The sequence below is a fragment of the Podarcis filfolensis genome (genome assembly GCF_964270895.1).
Source record: "Podarcis filfolensis genome assembly, chromosome: 12".
Lineage (NCBI taxonomy): Eukaryota > Metazoa > Chordata > Lepidosauria > Squamata > Lacertidae > Podarcis > Podarcis filfolensis.
Window position 1 is genome coordinate 7454883 of NC_139614.1, and position 13783 is coordinate 7468665.

The 13783-nt window shown below is 44.7% G+C and overlaps 1 protein-coding gene across 1 annotated transcript; it reads left to right on the forward strand.

The window, feature by feature from the left end:
- Positions 1 to 1044: 1044 nt before the first annotated feature.
- LSM5 (LSM5 homolog, U6 small nuclear RNA and mRNA degradation associated) lies at positions 1045 to 8159 on the forward strand (the record flags this gene model as incomplete). The annotated part of the gene is made up of 5 exons (XM_083578392.1): positions 1045 to 1090; positions 2741 to 2836; positions 3447 to 3474; positions 4473 to 4545; positions 5304 to 8159. The coding sequence occupies 5 exons, from the start codon at positions 1045 to 1047 to the stop codon at positions 5334 to 5336; spliced, it is 276 nt and encodes a 91-aa protein (XP_083434518.1). The 3' UTR covers positions 5337 to 8159.
- Between the last annotated feature and the right edge of the window lie 5624 nt (positions 8160 to 13783).

The following is a 13783-nucleotide window of genomic DNA, read 5'->3' on the forward strand; positions in this document are numbered from 1 at the left end:
TACATCTGGGGGGTATGTACCAGCATCAGTTGGTACCCATAGTAAAAAAAATAATAACCAGACTAGAGCTCATTTACACTAGTTGTGGTGTCATCACTCTAGCGCAGGATTTCCCAAACTTGGGTCTCCAGATGTTTTTGGACTACAATTCCCATAATCCCTGGTCCTGCTAGCTAGGGATGGTGGGCGTTGTAGTTCAAAAATACCTGGAGACCCAAGTTTGGGAAGGCCTGCTGTAGCGCATATGACAAAATATACACATACATCCCTTGGCCTGACTGCTCAACCCGCAGCAGTCTTCTAAGTGTGGAAGTGGAGAGCAGATAAGAATGCAGGCTTGACCCTGACTATATATTATACATAGCAAAGCCCGTGGCCTTTTAGCTTGTTTGGGAAACCTCATTGCAAATGCTATTTGTTGCATTTAGGAAGGGCAGGTACAGGCATTGGGTGGGTAGTGACTGCTTTACTAATCTCCAAGGTTAGAACACAAAACGACGGGCTAAAATCCATCTTTTTGACATGCTGCACTTTTGAAAAACGGGTGGATAACGCAACCCATATTTTAAAGGGATGCAACCCTTGGAGCATTTTCAGAACTCCGGCTTTTCGAGTCGTACTTCGGCCAAAATCCAAGCGCCCGAGATTTTCCATACCAGGGTCCAATCTAGGAACAAGGGGGCGAAAAGATACCTTTGAGCATGCACAGAGTGCCTTCTCCTTTACCACACACAGCCCGCCTTTAGGTCTTTGGAGGCAATAGAAAGAGTTCCAGGAGATGCGTTTCGGATTTAAAGCACGGTACGTTTTAAGAAAAGAAACAAACCAGAGTAGGGCTTTTAAAGTTAGCGCTCGGTCGTCACGTGCCCCTCGGCCTCGACTTGCGCCGGGACTCCTTTCCGAGGGCTGTCCTAGTTCGATTGCTCTCTTATCGATTCCCTGAGTCTGTCCAAGCTGCAACAGTCTGCTCTGTTATGAGTGGCCGGGGACGCAAGAGCCCGCCTCCTCCGGCCTTTATTTATTTATTTTTTAATAAATGGCAAAATGGCGGCCAACGCGACTACCAACCCGTCTCAGCTTCTGCCTCTTGGTAAATGAATGGCGGGCGCTCGTCCCGGAGGAGAGGGCTAAAGAGAGGGCGGGAGGGGGAGGGGAAATGGGGTGGGGGAGAGAGGGGAGAAGAGAGTTGAAATGGGTTGGGGCAGGGTGGGGGTGGGGAAATGGGGTGGGGTGAGGGAGAGGGCTGGAAATGGGGTGAGGGAGAAATGGGGTGGGGGAGGTGAAATGGGGTGGGGGAGAGGTGGGAGAATGGGGTGTGGTGTGGTGGGGAGAGAGGGCTGAAATGGGTTGGGGCAGGGTGGGGTGGGGAGGGGAAATGGGGTGGGGTGAGGGAGAGGGCTGGAAATGGGGTGAGGGAGAAATGGGGTGGGGGAGGTGAAATGGAGTGGGCTGAGGGAGGGGAAATGGGGTGGGACAGGGAGGGGGAAATGGGGTGGGGGAGAGGTGGGAGAATGGGGTGTGGTGTGGTGTGGTGGGGAGAGAGGGTTGAAATGGGTGGGGCAGGGTGGGGAGGGGAAATGGGGATGGGTTGGGGCAGGGTGGGGAGGGGAAATGAGGTGGGGTGAGGGAGAGGGCTGGAAATGGGGTGAGGGAGAAATGGGGTGCGGGAGGTGAAATGGAGTGGCCTGAGGGAGGGGGAAATGGGGTAGGACAGGGAGGGGGAAATGGGGTGGGGTGGCCTGAGGGAGGGGGAAATGGGGTGGGACAGGGAGGGGGAAATGGGGTGGGGGAGAGGGGGAAATGGGGTGGGACAGGGAGGGGGAAATGGGGTGGGACAGGGAGGGGTGGGGGAGAGGGGGGAGAAATGGGGTGGGACAGGGAGGGGGAAATGGGGTGGGGGAGAGGGGGAAATGGGGTGGGACAGGGAGGGGTGGGGGAGAGGGGGGAGAAATGGGGTGGGACAGGGAGGGGGAAATGGGGTGGGGGAGAGGTGAGAGAAATGGGGTGGGGAGGGGGAGAGAGGGGGGAGGATGAGGGAGACGAGAGGTGGGGGGGGGCAAGTGCAGCATTTGTACATGTGGCATCATGGCCACATACCTGGGGCAAAGTTACACACAGCATGGAGAGGAGGGTTCTTTCCCTCTCATGGCACCAGAACTCATGGGCATCCAATGAAACCGAATGTTGGAAGATTCGGGATGGATAAAAGGAAGCGTTTCTCCATGCAGTGCAGTTGGTTCAACTGTGGAACTCGCTTCCACAGGAGGCAGCGGTGGCCCACAACTTGAACGGCTTCTAAAGAGGACTGGACAAATTCACGGAGGATAATAAGCCTAGCAGTGGCTACTAAATGCAATGGCTGTGCTCTGCCTTCACAGCTGCAGCCAACAATGCTCCTGAATGCTAGTTTCTGAAAAGCAGGGAAAGGTTCAGAACTGAAATCACATTAAAATTTGAGGCTCTAGCAATCCTTTTATTTTGTATATGATCATAATCAGCTCCCAACTGCATCTTTTGAACTTTGGGGTTATTTAATTGACCCACTGGATTTATTTAATGATGTAATATGCTAGTGTCCCCTGCTATTAAGATTGTTTTTAGTTTGGATAGAGACTGTTTTGTAAATGAAGTATGTTTAAAATCATTGGTAACTGAAAACACATCTTGAAGAAAGAGACAGTGCTCATACATTTGTACATACATTAGTAACTGCTAATTAAATGCTTTTTCTGATTAACAGAGCTGGTGGACAAGTGCATAGGCTCACGAATTCACATCGTGATGAAAAGTGATAAAGAAATTGTTGGCACACTCCTAGGATTTGATGACTTTGTCAGTATCCTTTACAGGGAATAATGTGGAAGCTTTTGACAGTTTGCTTTTTGGGTTGTGTGTGTGGGTTGTTGGGGGTTTTTTTTGGCAAGCAGCTGTTTAAAATAACGTTCCCCTGGAAAGGGAGTTGTTCTGGTGTTTTGAATTGGAGAAAAGTAGACCTGCATTTAGGTTTGTACATTTGGTGGTTTGCACTGCAACTGTGCAAGATCATTTGCAGCCACTGGGCTTCTGCGATTACTGTGTCTGCAGTACTGACAGATGGTACCTGTACATAATGGATGGGGTATTATATCCTTGTCCTCCAGATGCTGCTGGATTATATCACCCCTCACAATTGGCCATGCTGAATGGGACTGATGGGAATTGGAGTCCAACAAGATCACATGTTCCCTACCCCTGTTGTACATCATTCTTCCAGGCTGCAAGCCTAGCACCTATTGCACATGCTCTGAGGCACTTGTGTGACAGCCATGTATTATATGAACAGGACCTACACCTTGATAATATAAAAACACTGTTAGCCCTCTTGGATATCTACTCATCTAATGAATGCAGGGGGAAATGTGAATCACTACTTTTGTAGTAACTTTTTCCTTGACATCAGGCTTCAGACATGGTATTGGAAGATGTTACAGAATTGTAAGTATGGCTGCTTCTGGCTTTCAATCTCAGCGCATTTTGTACCAACAGTTGTCTTTACTTTGACTCACTCTTCAGAACTTGCTCTCTTGACCTCTCCCACACTTGGACGTAGGCTGACAATATTAGCTACTTTTGTGAGGCATGCTGTAATACTGTTCACCAGTTTTCAGAAAAAGCAGAGTGTAATTCTCCTAAGGTGAGAGTGGAGCATTATATTAGTGGTACGAGGCACCAGCTGGGGAACCCCCAAGGCTCAGAGCCCAGAAATTGGTAGTGGGACTACGATAAGGGGTCAGAGGGAAAAGAGGGAGCAGACTGGGAGGAGGTGGTGTTGGAAGCTGAAGAGGTAACAGGGTTTAGTGAGCAGGACGAGCCTGTGGTAGAGAGCAGTCCAGAATTGGGGCTGGAGAGGAGGGGGGGCAAGAAGCAGATGAGGTGGACCTCTGAAGAAGCCAGGGGGTCTCCCCCTCCTGTTGTGACCGGCTCCCCTCCCCCTGGTCTCCCAGGACCAAAAGAAGTATGAAGAGGGTGGAGGAGAGACAGACACATCAATGGAGTCTCAGATTGCTTGGAAAGGACCCAGGGGAGGTGGAGACTTAGGCAGCTGTGGGAAGGCAGGGACCTTCAGTCCTCACAACTGCCTCATTGAGGCAAGAGTTGCTGTGTTCACTAGGCTTGGCCTCCTGAGCTCTTTGTTTCTTTGAATGAAAAGTTAACTTCATTGATGCTGTGTGAGTTATTATCCTACTCTTGGCACCTGCCCCCTGACACTGGGATGCTCCTCTCTACAAATCCCCATTGCAGAACAATGTGGGTAGGATTGCTGCAATTATTTATCTTACCAGTTTTCCCCTTCAGGGACATTTGGGTGACTCTGGTGTGGAGAGTAGCAGTCTCTTATCAGATAATTAAGACTTGAATGAAAAATAGGTAGCTAGTTTTCATCAAACTTTCTAGTTTTGTATCCTTTTTTCTGTTTGTCTTGTTTTCAACAGTGAGATCACACCTGAAGGACGAAGAATTACAAAGCTAGACCAGATTTTGCTAAATGGAAATAACATAACAATGGTAAGTAATTCTTTTTACATTTCTGCCCCTAGTTAATTCCTGCTAACTAGGCAAAACTGTAGTTACTGTGGAAGCTTGGTTAATTCAGAAACTGTTGTCAGAAACTGAAACAGAATCCAATAAAATGCCAAAAAATTGAAGTGGTATCCTAAAAAAGAACTGAGATGTTGCATGTTCTGAGTCAGGGAGGTGGAGATATGGCCTATTTTGGGTGGGGGTCTCAATAAATGTAAAACAAGGGAATATAAGCTATTCTAATGTAATTTATTTACAGACACACATGTGTATATAATCTTTTTTGAGCTGAAAAATTCAAGGTGTCTTATACAATGGCCTGCTTCACACAACATGCTAAGCCTAACCCTGACTTGGTGAGAACGGGGGGGGGGGTGTCCCCACAGACAAGCTCACAGCTGCCTTGCTGCTCCTTCATCCTTTTTGTTGCCAAGATTTGGTCTAGATTACCATCTGCACCAGAGCTTGCGGCTAAGTTCTCTCCCCAGTAACTGTGAGCTATAACCAAGTGTGAACCTTGTTTGACTTAGTGTGTTGTATGAGCCAGACTGCAAATGGTGGGAGGAATCTTGCTGCCTGAGACGGGTAGTCAGGGGGTGGCTCTGCCAGACAGGCCAAGAGAACTGATCTTGCTGGGCATGTTTCTGTAGCTCCATCCTTGAGAAAGGGTAGAATGGTTGTACGTAACTTTTCTAGATGAAATGCTTATGTTCTTCATCTTCTCATGTGAACTTTCTTTTCAGCTGGTTCCCGGAGGAGAAGGACCAGAAGTGTAAATAAAGTCATATGTCATCATTGAAGACTTCCTGTTAAAGCTTCTGTAGGAATATATTGATGAAACCTGATGCGTTTTTTATTTTTATTTTTTACATTTATATAAAGGCAAATTTCCATTTCAGGAAAAATGCATCGTTAACAAAGACTTTGTAAGTTAAAATCATGACTTTGTTGTAAAGGCAAAATTAACTTGCTGTTCAGAGCAAGGCAATAAAGAGGTTTTTTTTTAAAAAAAACCAACCGTATTGAACACAGTTGTTGTTTTTGTAACTCTGGCATTTTAGATGTCAGATAAAACCAGGAATTTTGAATGGTTGTGGTTCAGGCTGCTTAGAGCAGGTTATGAGCTGGTTATAAATATTTCTTACTTTTTATCTATATCATACATGAGCTGGTTACGCTGTGGTTCATAATGTGTGGGGGAATTGTTTTCTCATGCATTTCTCTCCAGCTTTCCTTCCTCGTCCCCACAGCCTAGAGTTTTAGGCTGTGAGAGCAAATATCTTGCTAAAATACCTTGTGATTTTATTTCCTTTAGATGAAAACAAATGTTAACTGCTGTCAGGGAACTGCAGGCAGCGAGGGAGGAAAGAATTGGAGGATACAGGGAACGATCTCCACTGCTCAGTACTGAGTCCTCCTCAGAAGACAGAGAAGAGGATAGTGAGTCTGGGGAGGAAGGGGTGCTTCAGAGAGAGGGGGATCCACGTTACAGGGAAAAACGGAAGGGGCTGAGCCGTTGGTTGTGTTGGTCTCGAGGGAGAGGGAAAAGAGAAACTAGTCAGAGCAACGCGTCATGAGAGACGGATCGCTTTGTTTATTCTGCATGTAATCTTGTCAGAAGGAAATAAAGAAAGGAATTTATGGCTGGCTGCCGGGAGCGTTTTCTCTGCTAAGTGCAGCAACGCGTGCAGCTGGCTAGCTGACAACTGCTTTGTAGGTTGAGATAAAAATAAGTAAAAGGAAGAGATTTCTATCGCCAAATTCTTATCATATTGTACCAATTGCTCAATATCATTCACCGTTAAAACACTATTCTGCCTTGCCATAGAAGTGGCTTATCTACTTAAAAGATGTTCTCAAGAACCAAATAAAGTACAGTGGATGCTTGGGTTGCGAACGTGATCCGTGCGGGATGCACATTCGCAACCCACAGTGATGTGTCTGCGCACACATGGGTGTGCACACATTCAGCGCTTATGCGCAAAGCGCAATTTAGCGCTTCTGCACATGCGCGACCACCGAAACTCGGAAGTAAACTGTTCCGGTACTTCCGGGTTTCGGCGGTCCGTAACCTGAAAAAACGCAACCTGAAGCATCTGTAACCCGAGGTATGACTGTATATGGAAGGAAGAAAATGTACCTGTATCCTGTAAACAACAGACACCACAGTTAATTCCTATAATATTTAAAGCAATTCCAAACTGGTCTCATAGTACAATATTATCATTATTCATAGAATTGCTGATTTGGAAGGCACCATGAGGGTCATCTAGACCACCCCCCTTGCAGTGCAGGAATCTTTTGTCCAACATAGGGCTCAAACCCACAACTGAGATTTAAGAGTCTCATGCTCTACCAGGGGTCAGCAAACTTTTTCAGCAGGGGGCTGGTCCACTGTCCCTCAGACCTTGTGGGGGCCAGATTATATTTTGGAAAAAAACACACGAACGAATTCCTATGCCCCACAAATAACCCGGAGATGCATTTTAAATAAAAGGACACATTCCACTGATTCCCGGACTGTCCGCGGGCCAGATTTAGAAGGCGATTGGGCCAGATCCAGCCCCCGGGCCTTAGTTTGCCTACCCATGGACTGATGTAAAATAAGCACAAAAAGCCTGGTCATATATGCTTACTCTGCATTTATTTTTAAGTAGCTTTCCACACAGAAACAATGCAAATATTTCCTCTTAAAAAATATTACTGCAGTCAATATATAAGAGATTTTTTTACAGTGTTTTAACAAAGCCAGCTTTCCATTCCTAAATGCATTTACTTGGAAATTGGTTTATTGACTATTCTGATCTTCAGATTTAATGCAGATTTAAGTTTTTTCCTTACAGTTGTGCTGCTCAGCTTACATTTCTAGTTAACCGGAGGGAATTGAGAGAGAAGCCTTGTCTGTAGACAGTATGTGACATTAGAAAATAATGATAAGAAAGGTGAAGTTACTATGCAGGATAACTAGAGTTTAGTTTTCTATAGAGACACAAACAATTAAACAGTTTTCAGACTTAAGAGCATCTTTTAAAAAATGCACTCAACAAGATGTTAGATCTTGCTGTATGAAATCTTGTCCTGCTTTAATTAAGCAAAAATTGCAAACTGAAGGAAGTATATCCTTGAATTCTGTTCACTGTATCTATAGGCTCTGAAGCAGACTAGGAGGAGCTTGCCTCTGTCAGTACAAGGGGACTTCTTTTCACTGCCCTTCTGGTGGCAACCCTCCATGTCCACCGAAAAGCCCTCCCAAAGATTGACCTCAAAGCATAGTGGGATGGAACAAGGAAGGAAAATTGGTGGGGGGAAACTCCTTCCCTGTATGTGAAAGTGCCTTCAGATCTAAGCTACATTGGTTTCCTATTGTATTCTTTCCACTGGTATTCTTTCCACTAGAGGGAGCCGATGGAAGTTAGCATTTTAACTGAACTACGGCGGCTTTAAAACAATGCTCTCAAGTCTGAACCATAAGAGAGTTCATGGAAGAGGGGAAGTTTTGTCTTGCCCAAACTTGCATATAAATCCATTCATGCTTCTTCCCGTAATCTCCAGCTTATGCTTCTTAATTGCTTCATTAAAATATTTTCTTTGAAAATTCATACTTCTACTAAGTACTTGTTTGTCATCTGTACTGACTGCATTAATGTTCACATTGTCATTTGATAGAAGCAAAGTAGGATGCTATAACTGAATTATTAATTTCTCCCCCAATTATAGGAAGTTGTTTAGTGGGAGCTACTTGAGTGAATATACAAAAGTAGAATATCATGGCCAAAAGACATGTGGCACATGTGCTAACGAATAGGCATGATGAGATTCCTTTCTTGCTACAATCCAGTGTATACATAAGGTAAAGGTAAAGGGACCCCTGACCATTAGGTCCAGTTGTGGCCGACTCTGGGGTTGCGGCGCTCATCTTGCTTTATTGGCCGAGGGAGCCGGCGTATAGCTTCCGGGTCATGTGGCCAGCATGACTAAGCCGCTTCTGGCGAACCAGAGCAGCGCACGGAAACGCCGTTTACCTTCCCGCTGGAGCGGTACCTATTTATCTACTTGCACTTTGACGTGCTTTCGAACTGCTAGGTTGGCAGGAGCAGGGACTGAGCAACGGGAGCTCACCCCGTCGCAGGGATTCGAACCGCCAACCTTCTGATTGGCAAGTCCTAGGCTCTGGTTGTAACCCACAGCGCCACCCGCGTCCCAGTATATACATGCCTAGGAGAATTCCACTGAACTCAACAGGACTTACTTCTGAGCAGACGTGCATACGACTGATGTGTCTGTAAGGATTTTCCAGGGCATCACATAAGGAATTGGTAACTGCAAGTCATCAACCTTAGCTTCATTTCTACAAACACTTTTGCACCTTATTCTTAGAGTATATTCAAATAAAGACCTCATTTATCCAGAGCACATGAACTTATTAAAATGACTGGTGGTAAGCTTTTAGCCCTTCGACCTTAAAAAGTGACAATGAATTACCGTATTTTTTGCTCTATAAGACTCACTTTTTCCCTCCTAAAAAGTAAGGGGAAATGTGTGTGCGTCTTTTGGAGCGAATGCAGGCTGTGCAGCTATCCCAGAAGCCAGAACAGCAGGAGGGATTGCTGCTTTCACTGCACAGTGATCCCTCTTGCTGTTCTGGCTCCTGAGATTCAGAATATTTTTTTTCTTGTTTTCCTCCTCCAAAAACTAGGTGCGTCTTGTCTTCTGGTGCGTCTCATAGAGCGAAGAATACGGTATACGAAACCTGCATCTAACTCCAATCCAGCATAAAGCCAAAGCATTTTCAATACAATACTTGACAAATTCTTCGTCCCCAAAGACTACCAGGCCAGCAACTGTGTATCTCTCCTTAAACGCAATATATGTGCAGTACCACATGACAAGTTACCAGGCAACTACACAAGCCAGATGCACTGGGAGTTTCAAAGCAGCTGGTCAATTGCTTTCAACCAGTGGAAAAGTACAGGCTCACATCTGAGCTTGAGCCTTTTTATCAAGTTCATGGCTGATTTCTCTCCTGCCCCCTGATTTCAGCCCTGACTCCAGTAGTAATTGCCCTTTCAGTGGGGGGTAATTTATTTGAATTCCAGCAACATTCTTAAGATAGGCATTTAAACTTGTAAGATCAGGTTGGTAAGTTATTTTTTGTTCAGTTTTGCATGATGCCACTAGGATAAAGATGATTACAGTGGTACCTTGGGTTACATACGCTTCAGGTTACAGACTCTGTTAACCCAGATATAGTGCTTCAGGGTAAGCAGTTTGCTTCAGGATGAGAACAGAAATTGTGCTCTGGCGGCGCGGCAGCAGCAGGAGGCCCCATTAGCTAAAGTGGTGCTTCAGGTTAAGAACAGTGTCAGGTTAAGTACAGACCTCCGGAACAAATTAAGTACTTAACTCGAGGTACCACTGTAATGTTGCTTGTTCAGTTGTTTCTCTTAAAGGGAGTAGCCTGTCTTTGTTACTCTGGTCAAAGGAATTGACTCCTTGGACGCAGATAGCAGATCTGCACACACATACACCCTGCATGCCTGGATAGCTCAGTTGGTTAGGGTGTGGGGCTGATAATGCCATGATTGCAGGTTTGATCCCCGTATGGGACAGTTGCATTTTCCTGCATTGCAGGAGATTGGACTAGATCAGGTATCCCCAACCTGTGGCCCTCCAGATGTTTTTGCCTACAACTCCCATGGTCCCTAGCTAACAGGACCAGTGGTCAGGGATGATGGGAATTGTAGTCCAAAACATCTGGAGGGCCGAAGGTTGGGGATGCCTGGACTAGATGATGCTCAGGGTCTCTTCCAACTCCCTTCCAGTTCTATGACTCTTACATAAAGCACCTCCTCACGCCTGCAGAGAATCCTGAGCTACAATTTCATCACCATTTGTTAACCATATTTCCCAGAATTCTTTGGGGTCTGGGATGTGCTTTAAATGTATGGAGATTCATATTGTTGTCATGTGACTTGATCAAGCGTGCAGAATTCAATTTGCTCTGTATAATAGAATTGGAGAACTGGAGGGGATCACAGGGGTCATCTAGTCGAACCCCCTGCAATGCAGGAATTATTTTGCACAACGTGGGGCTCAAACCCACAGCCCTGAGATGTAGAGTCTCATGTTATACCAAATAGTTACCTAGAAAGCCAGTAGGACATTTTTGGAAGGACAACATTACTTTTAATACCCATGAGATGATATTTTCTGATATGTGTTTTAATCTACTGGCTTGGACTCTAGTTTTTTAACATGTTTATGCATTTATACTAGTATGCAAGTTTTATAGTTTTTGTGTGTTAATCTTTAAAGAATTCAACCTTCCCTTAGTGCTCCTGGCTGACAATCCCTTAGCTTTCAAAAGCACGTAATTTAATCCATCTTAAATCCTATGTTAGGATTGTCTTTCCCCATCCCACATACTCCTTGCCTCTTCTGTTTTTCTTCATTTCAGACATTTGTTTTAATTATGCCCCAGCACTCGATTTCCCTCTCAGCAGCAGTCCAACTTTCCATGAGTATTACTTCAGCTTGAGTTACTGGAATGTTGTGACATCACAGCAGCTTAGCCAATGGTTTGAGAGAAGGACCAGCTGAAAAGGAACAGCCAATTTTTAGCTTGACACTTAATACCAGGCACGCCCAAACTCAGCCCTCCGGACGTTTTGGGACTACAACTCCCATCATCCCTAGCTAACAGGACCAGTGGTCAGGGATGATGGGACTTGTAGCCCCAAAACATCTGGAGGGCCAGGTTTGACCATGCCTGCCTTAGAGGGAATAACAACACAGCTGTATCTTATTGGTCCTCATGAATAAGTCAAGTGATGCCCATGCATGTGTGAATGATGTTCCAAAACGTTGCATAAAGAATTACTGCTAAGCTTATCTAAGTCACTTATTTATGGTTAAATTGCTATGTATCAATAGGAGGTAAAGGTAAAGGGACCCCTGACCATTAAGTCCAGTCATGGCCGACTCTGGGGTTGCGGCACTCATCTTGCTCTACTGGCCGAGGGAGCCGGCCTACAGCTTCCGGGTCATGTGGCCAGCATGACTAGGCTGCTTCTGGTGAACCAGAGCAGCGCACGGAAACGCCGTTTACCTTCCCGCTGGAGCGGTACCTATTTATCTACTTGCACTTTGAGGTGCTTTCGAACTGCTAGGTTGGCAGGAGCAGGGACCGAGCAATGGGAGCTCGCCCCGTCGCGGGGATTCGAACCGCTGACCTTCTGATCGGCAAGCCCTAGGCTCTGTGGTTTAACCCACAGCGCCACCCGCGTCTCTTATGTATCAATAGGAACATGAGGTTAATTCTGAAAATCTCAGCTGCCTTTGGTAGGGAAACATGGAAAAAGTTACCTCCTAAGAGAAAATCATGTGAATGATTCATACTGCCCAGGGGTTTGCAGTGTTAATCAGAACACAGTGACTTGCCTCCAGCCAGGATCTGGTTGTTAGGCTCTGCCAATGTGAGATTTATCCATGTTTGTCCAGGGAGTTGAATTTTCAACTGCTCTTGGGAGGTGGGAGGCTGTATGGAAATAAATATGGCCTTTTATCACAACAGCCACAATATATGAGATGTTAGCATGGCGGTTTACAGTCTGCAGAATAATAGACAGCAGCTGCTTGCCTTGCATGTATTTAGCGCTAACTAGCCTAGTAACTGTTATGGCAGGGTTCCCCAATATACACTGCTTTATGAAAAGAGTAGTCCGCAATGTTCATCACTTGGTTAAAACAAAAATCTCTGCCACAAAGATTTATATAATATGACAGGGTGGGATTTACACTGTCTAGTTACTGATCAGTAAGAGAGATGAGAACACTTTATGAGAGGAGAACACTGCGTAAAAATGATGCTGTTATGCAGCTACTTTTTCTGGTGCGGAGAAAATGTAAGATAGAATTGGCTTCGCAGTATCAAATACTTGACAGGAGCTAATGGTTTCTGTGACGAAATAAAAACATGTCTGCTAATAGAGTGGCGTTTAAGTCTATATTTCTTCAAGGAACATTGAGGGTAGTAATGGATTATGTTTCGTTTTGTGGTGGGATACAATTTTAAACAATACATGGAATCTAACTCCATTTCCAGTCACTTTACACTACACTAGGTTCTCCTCAAATAAGTCCACATTGTGAGATAGGGTCTCTCTGAATGCAGGGAGTTATGTACTGAGTTGAATAGGATCCAAAATGCAGCAGTCTGATTGGTCCTAGAACAATAGGATCCAAAATGCAGCAGTCTGATTGGTCCTAGAACAATAGGATTCAGAATGCAGCAGTCTGATTGGTCTGCAGGAGCCACCCAATCCAGCTCCAGATGGAAGTGAATCCACAACCTGATTGGCCTACAGGAGAATTCCGGAATTAGCCAATCACGTGCAGCCCATTGTGTAAATAATGTATATAAAGCAGATACTTTGAGGGGACTTTCATTCCTCTTCACCACTATGAGCTGAATAAAGAGCATGAAATCCACTCTCGACTCCTGAGTATATTTCACAGGGAGAACCTGACATTTCTGTAGAGATGACTCTTTCAAAACAATGTTTATTTTCAGTTGCCTGAAAACTATTGTATGGTAATTACTTTACTTACCCAGTTTAATTATCAATATACAATATTTAACTGGATAATTAGCAACGGAATAACCATTTCATCTAGTAACTTCTCTGTAATATATATATTGTTTATAAAACTTTACACATATTAAAAGATGGTCTTTCCTATATTAAAAAATCATTACCATTCATTATGAGCTTATCCATTGGGAATTAATTGTTGCATGAGCACAACTGGTGTCTGTACTAAGCCAGGGGACCACTTGTCTCTTTGCAAAATATTTTCCTGTCCTATTGACGTTGTTTAGTGATTGAAGAAAACCCTCAAAGGAGTTATGAGTAAATGGACATCTTGAATTCAACTAAAACTGTAATTTCTTTCTGCAAACCCCAAACAGGAAATGTATCTCTGTCTTCCTTCAAATAAAGTAAATGTGTTTCAACAGTCTCAAGGCTTCGCTGTTTTATGGAATTGTGCTTTCAGCAAGCACTTAATTTGATTTTCTTTTTCTTTTTTTGGTGGTTGGATATAGTCCAGAACTAAAAGTCATAAGGTTTATATCGTAGGTGCAAATAATGAACACTCATAACTCACTAAAATGTCAGGGCGTTTGCCTCCAGAAACTGAAATAACCACTTTCCATGTTTCA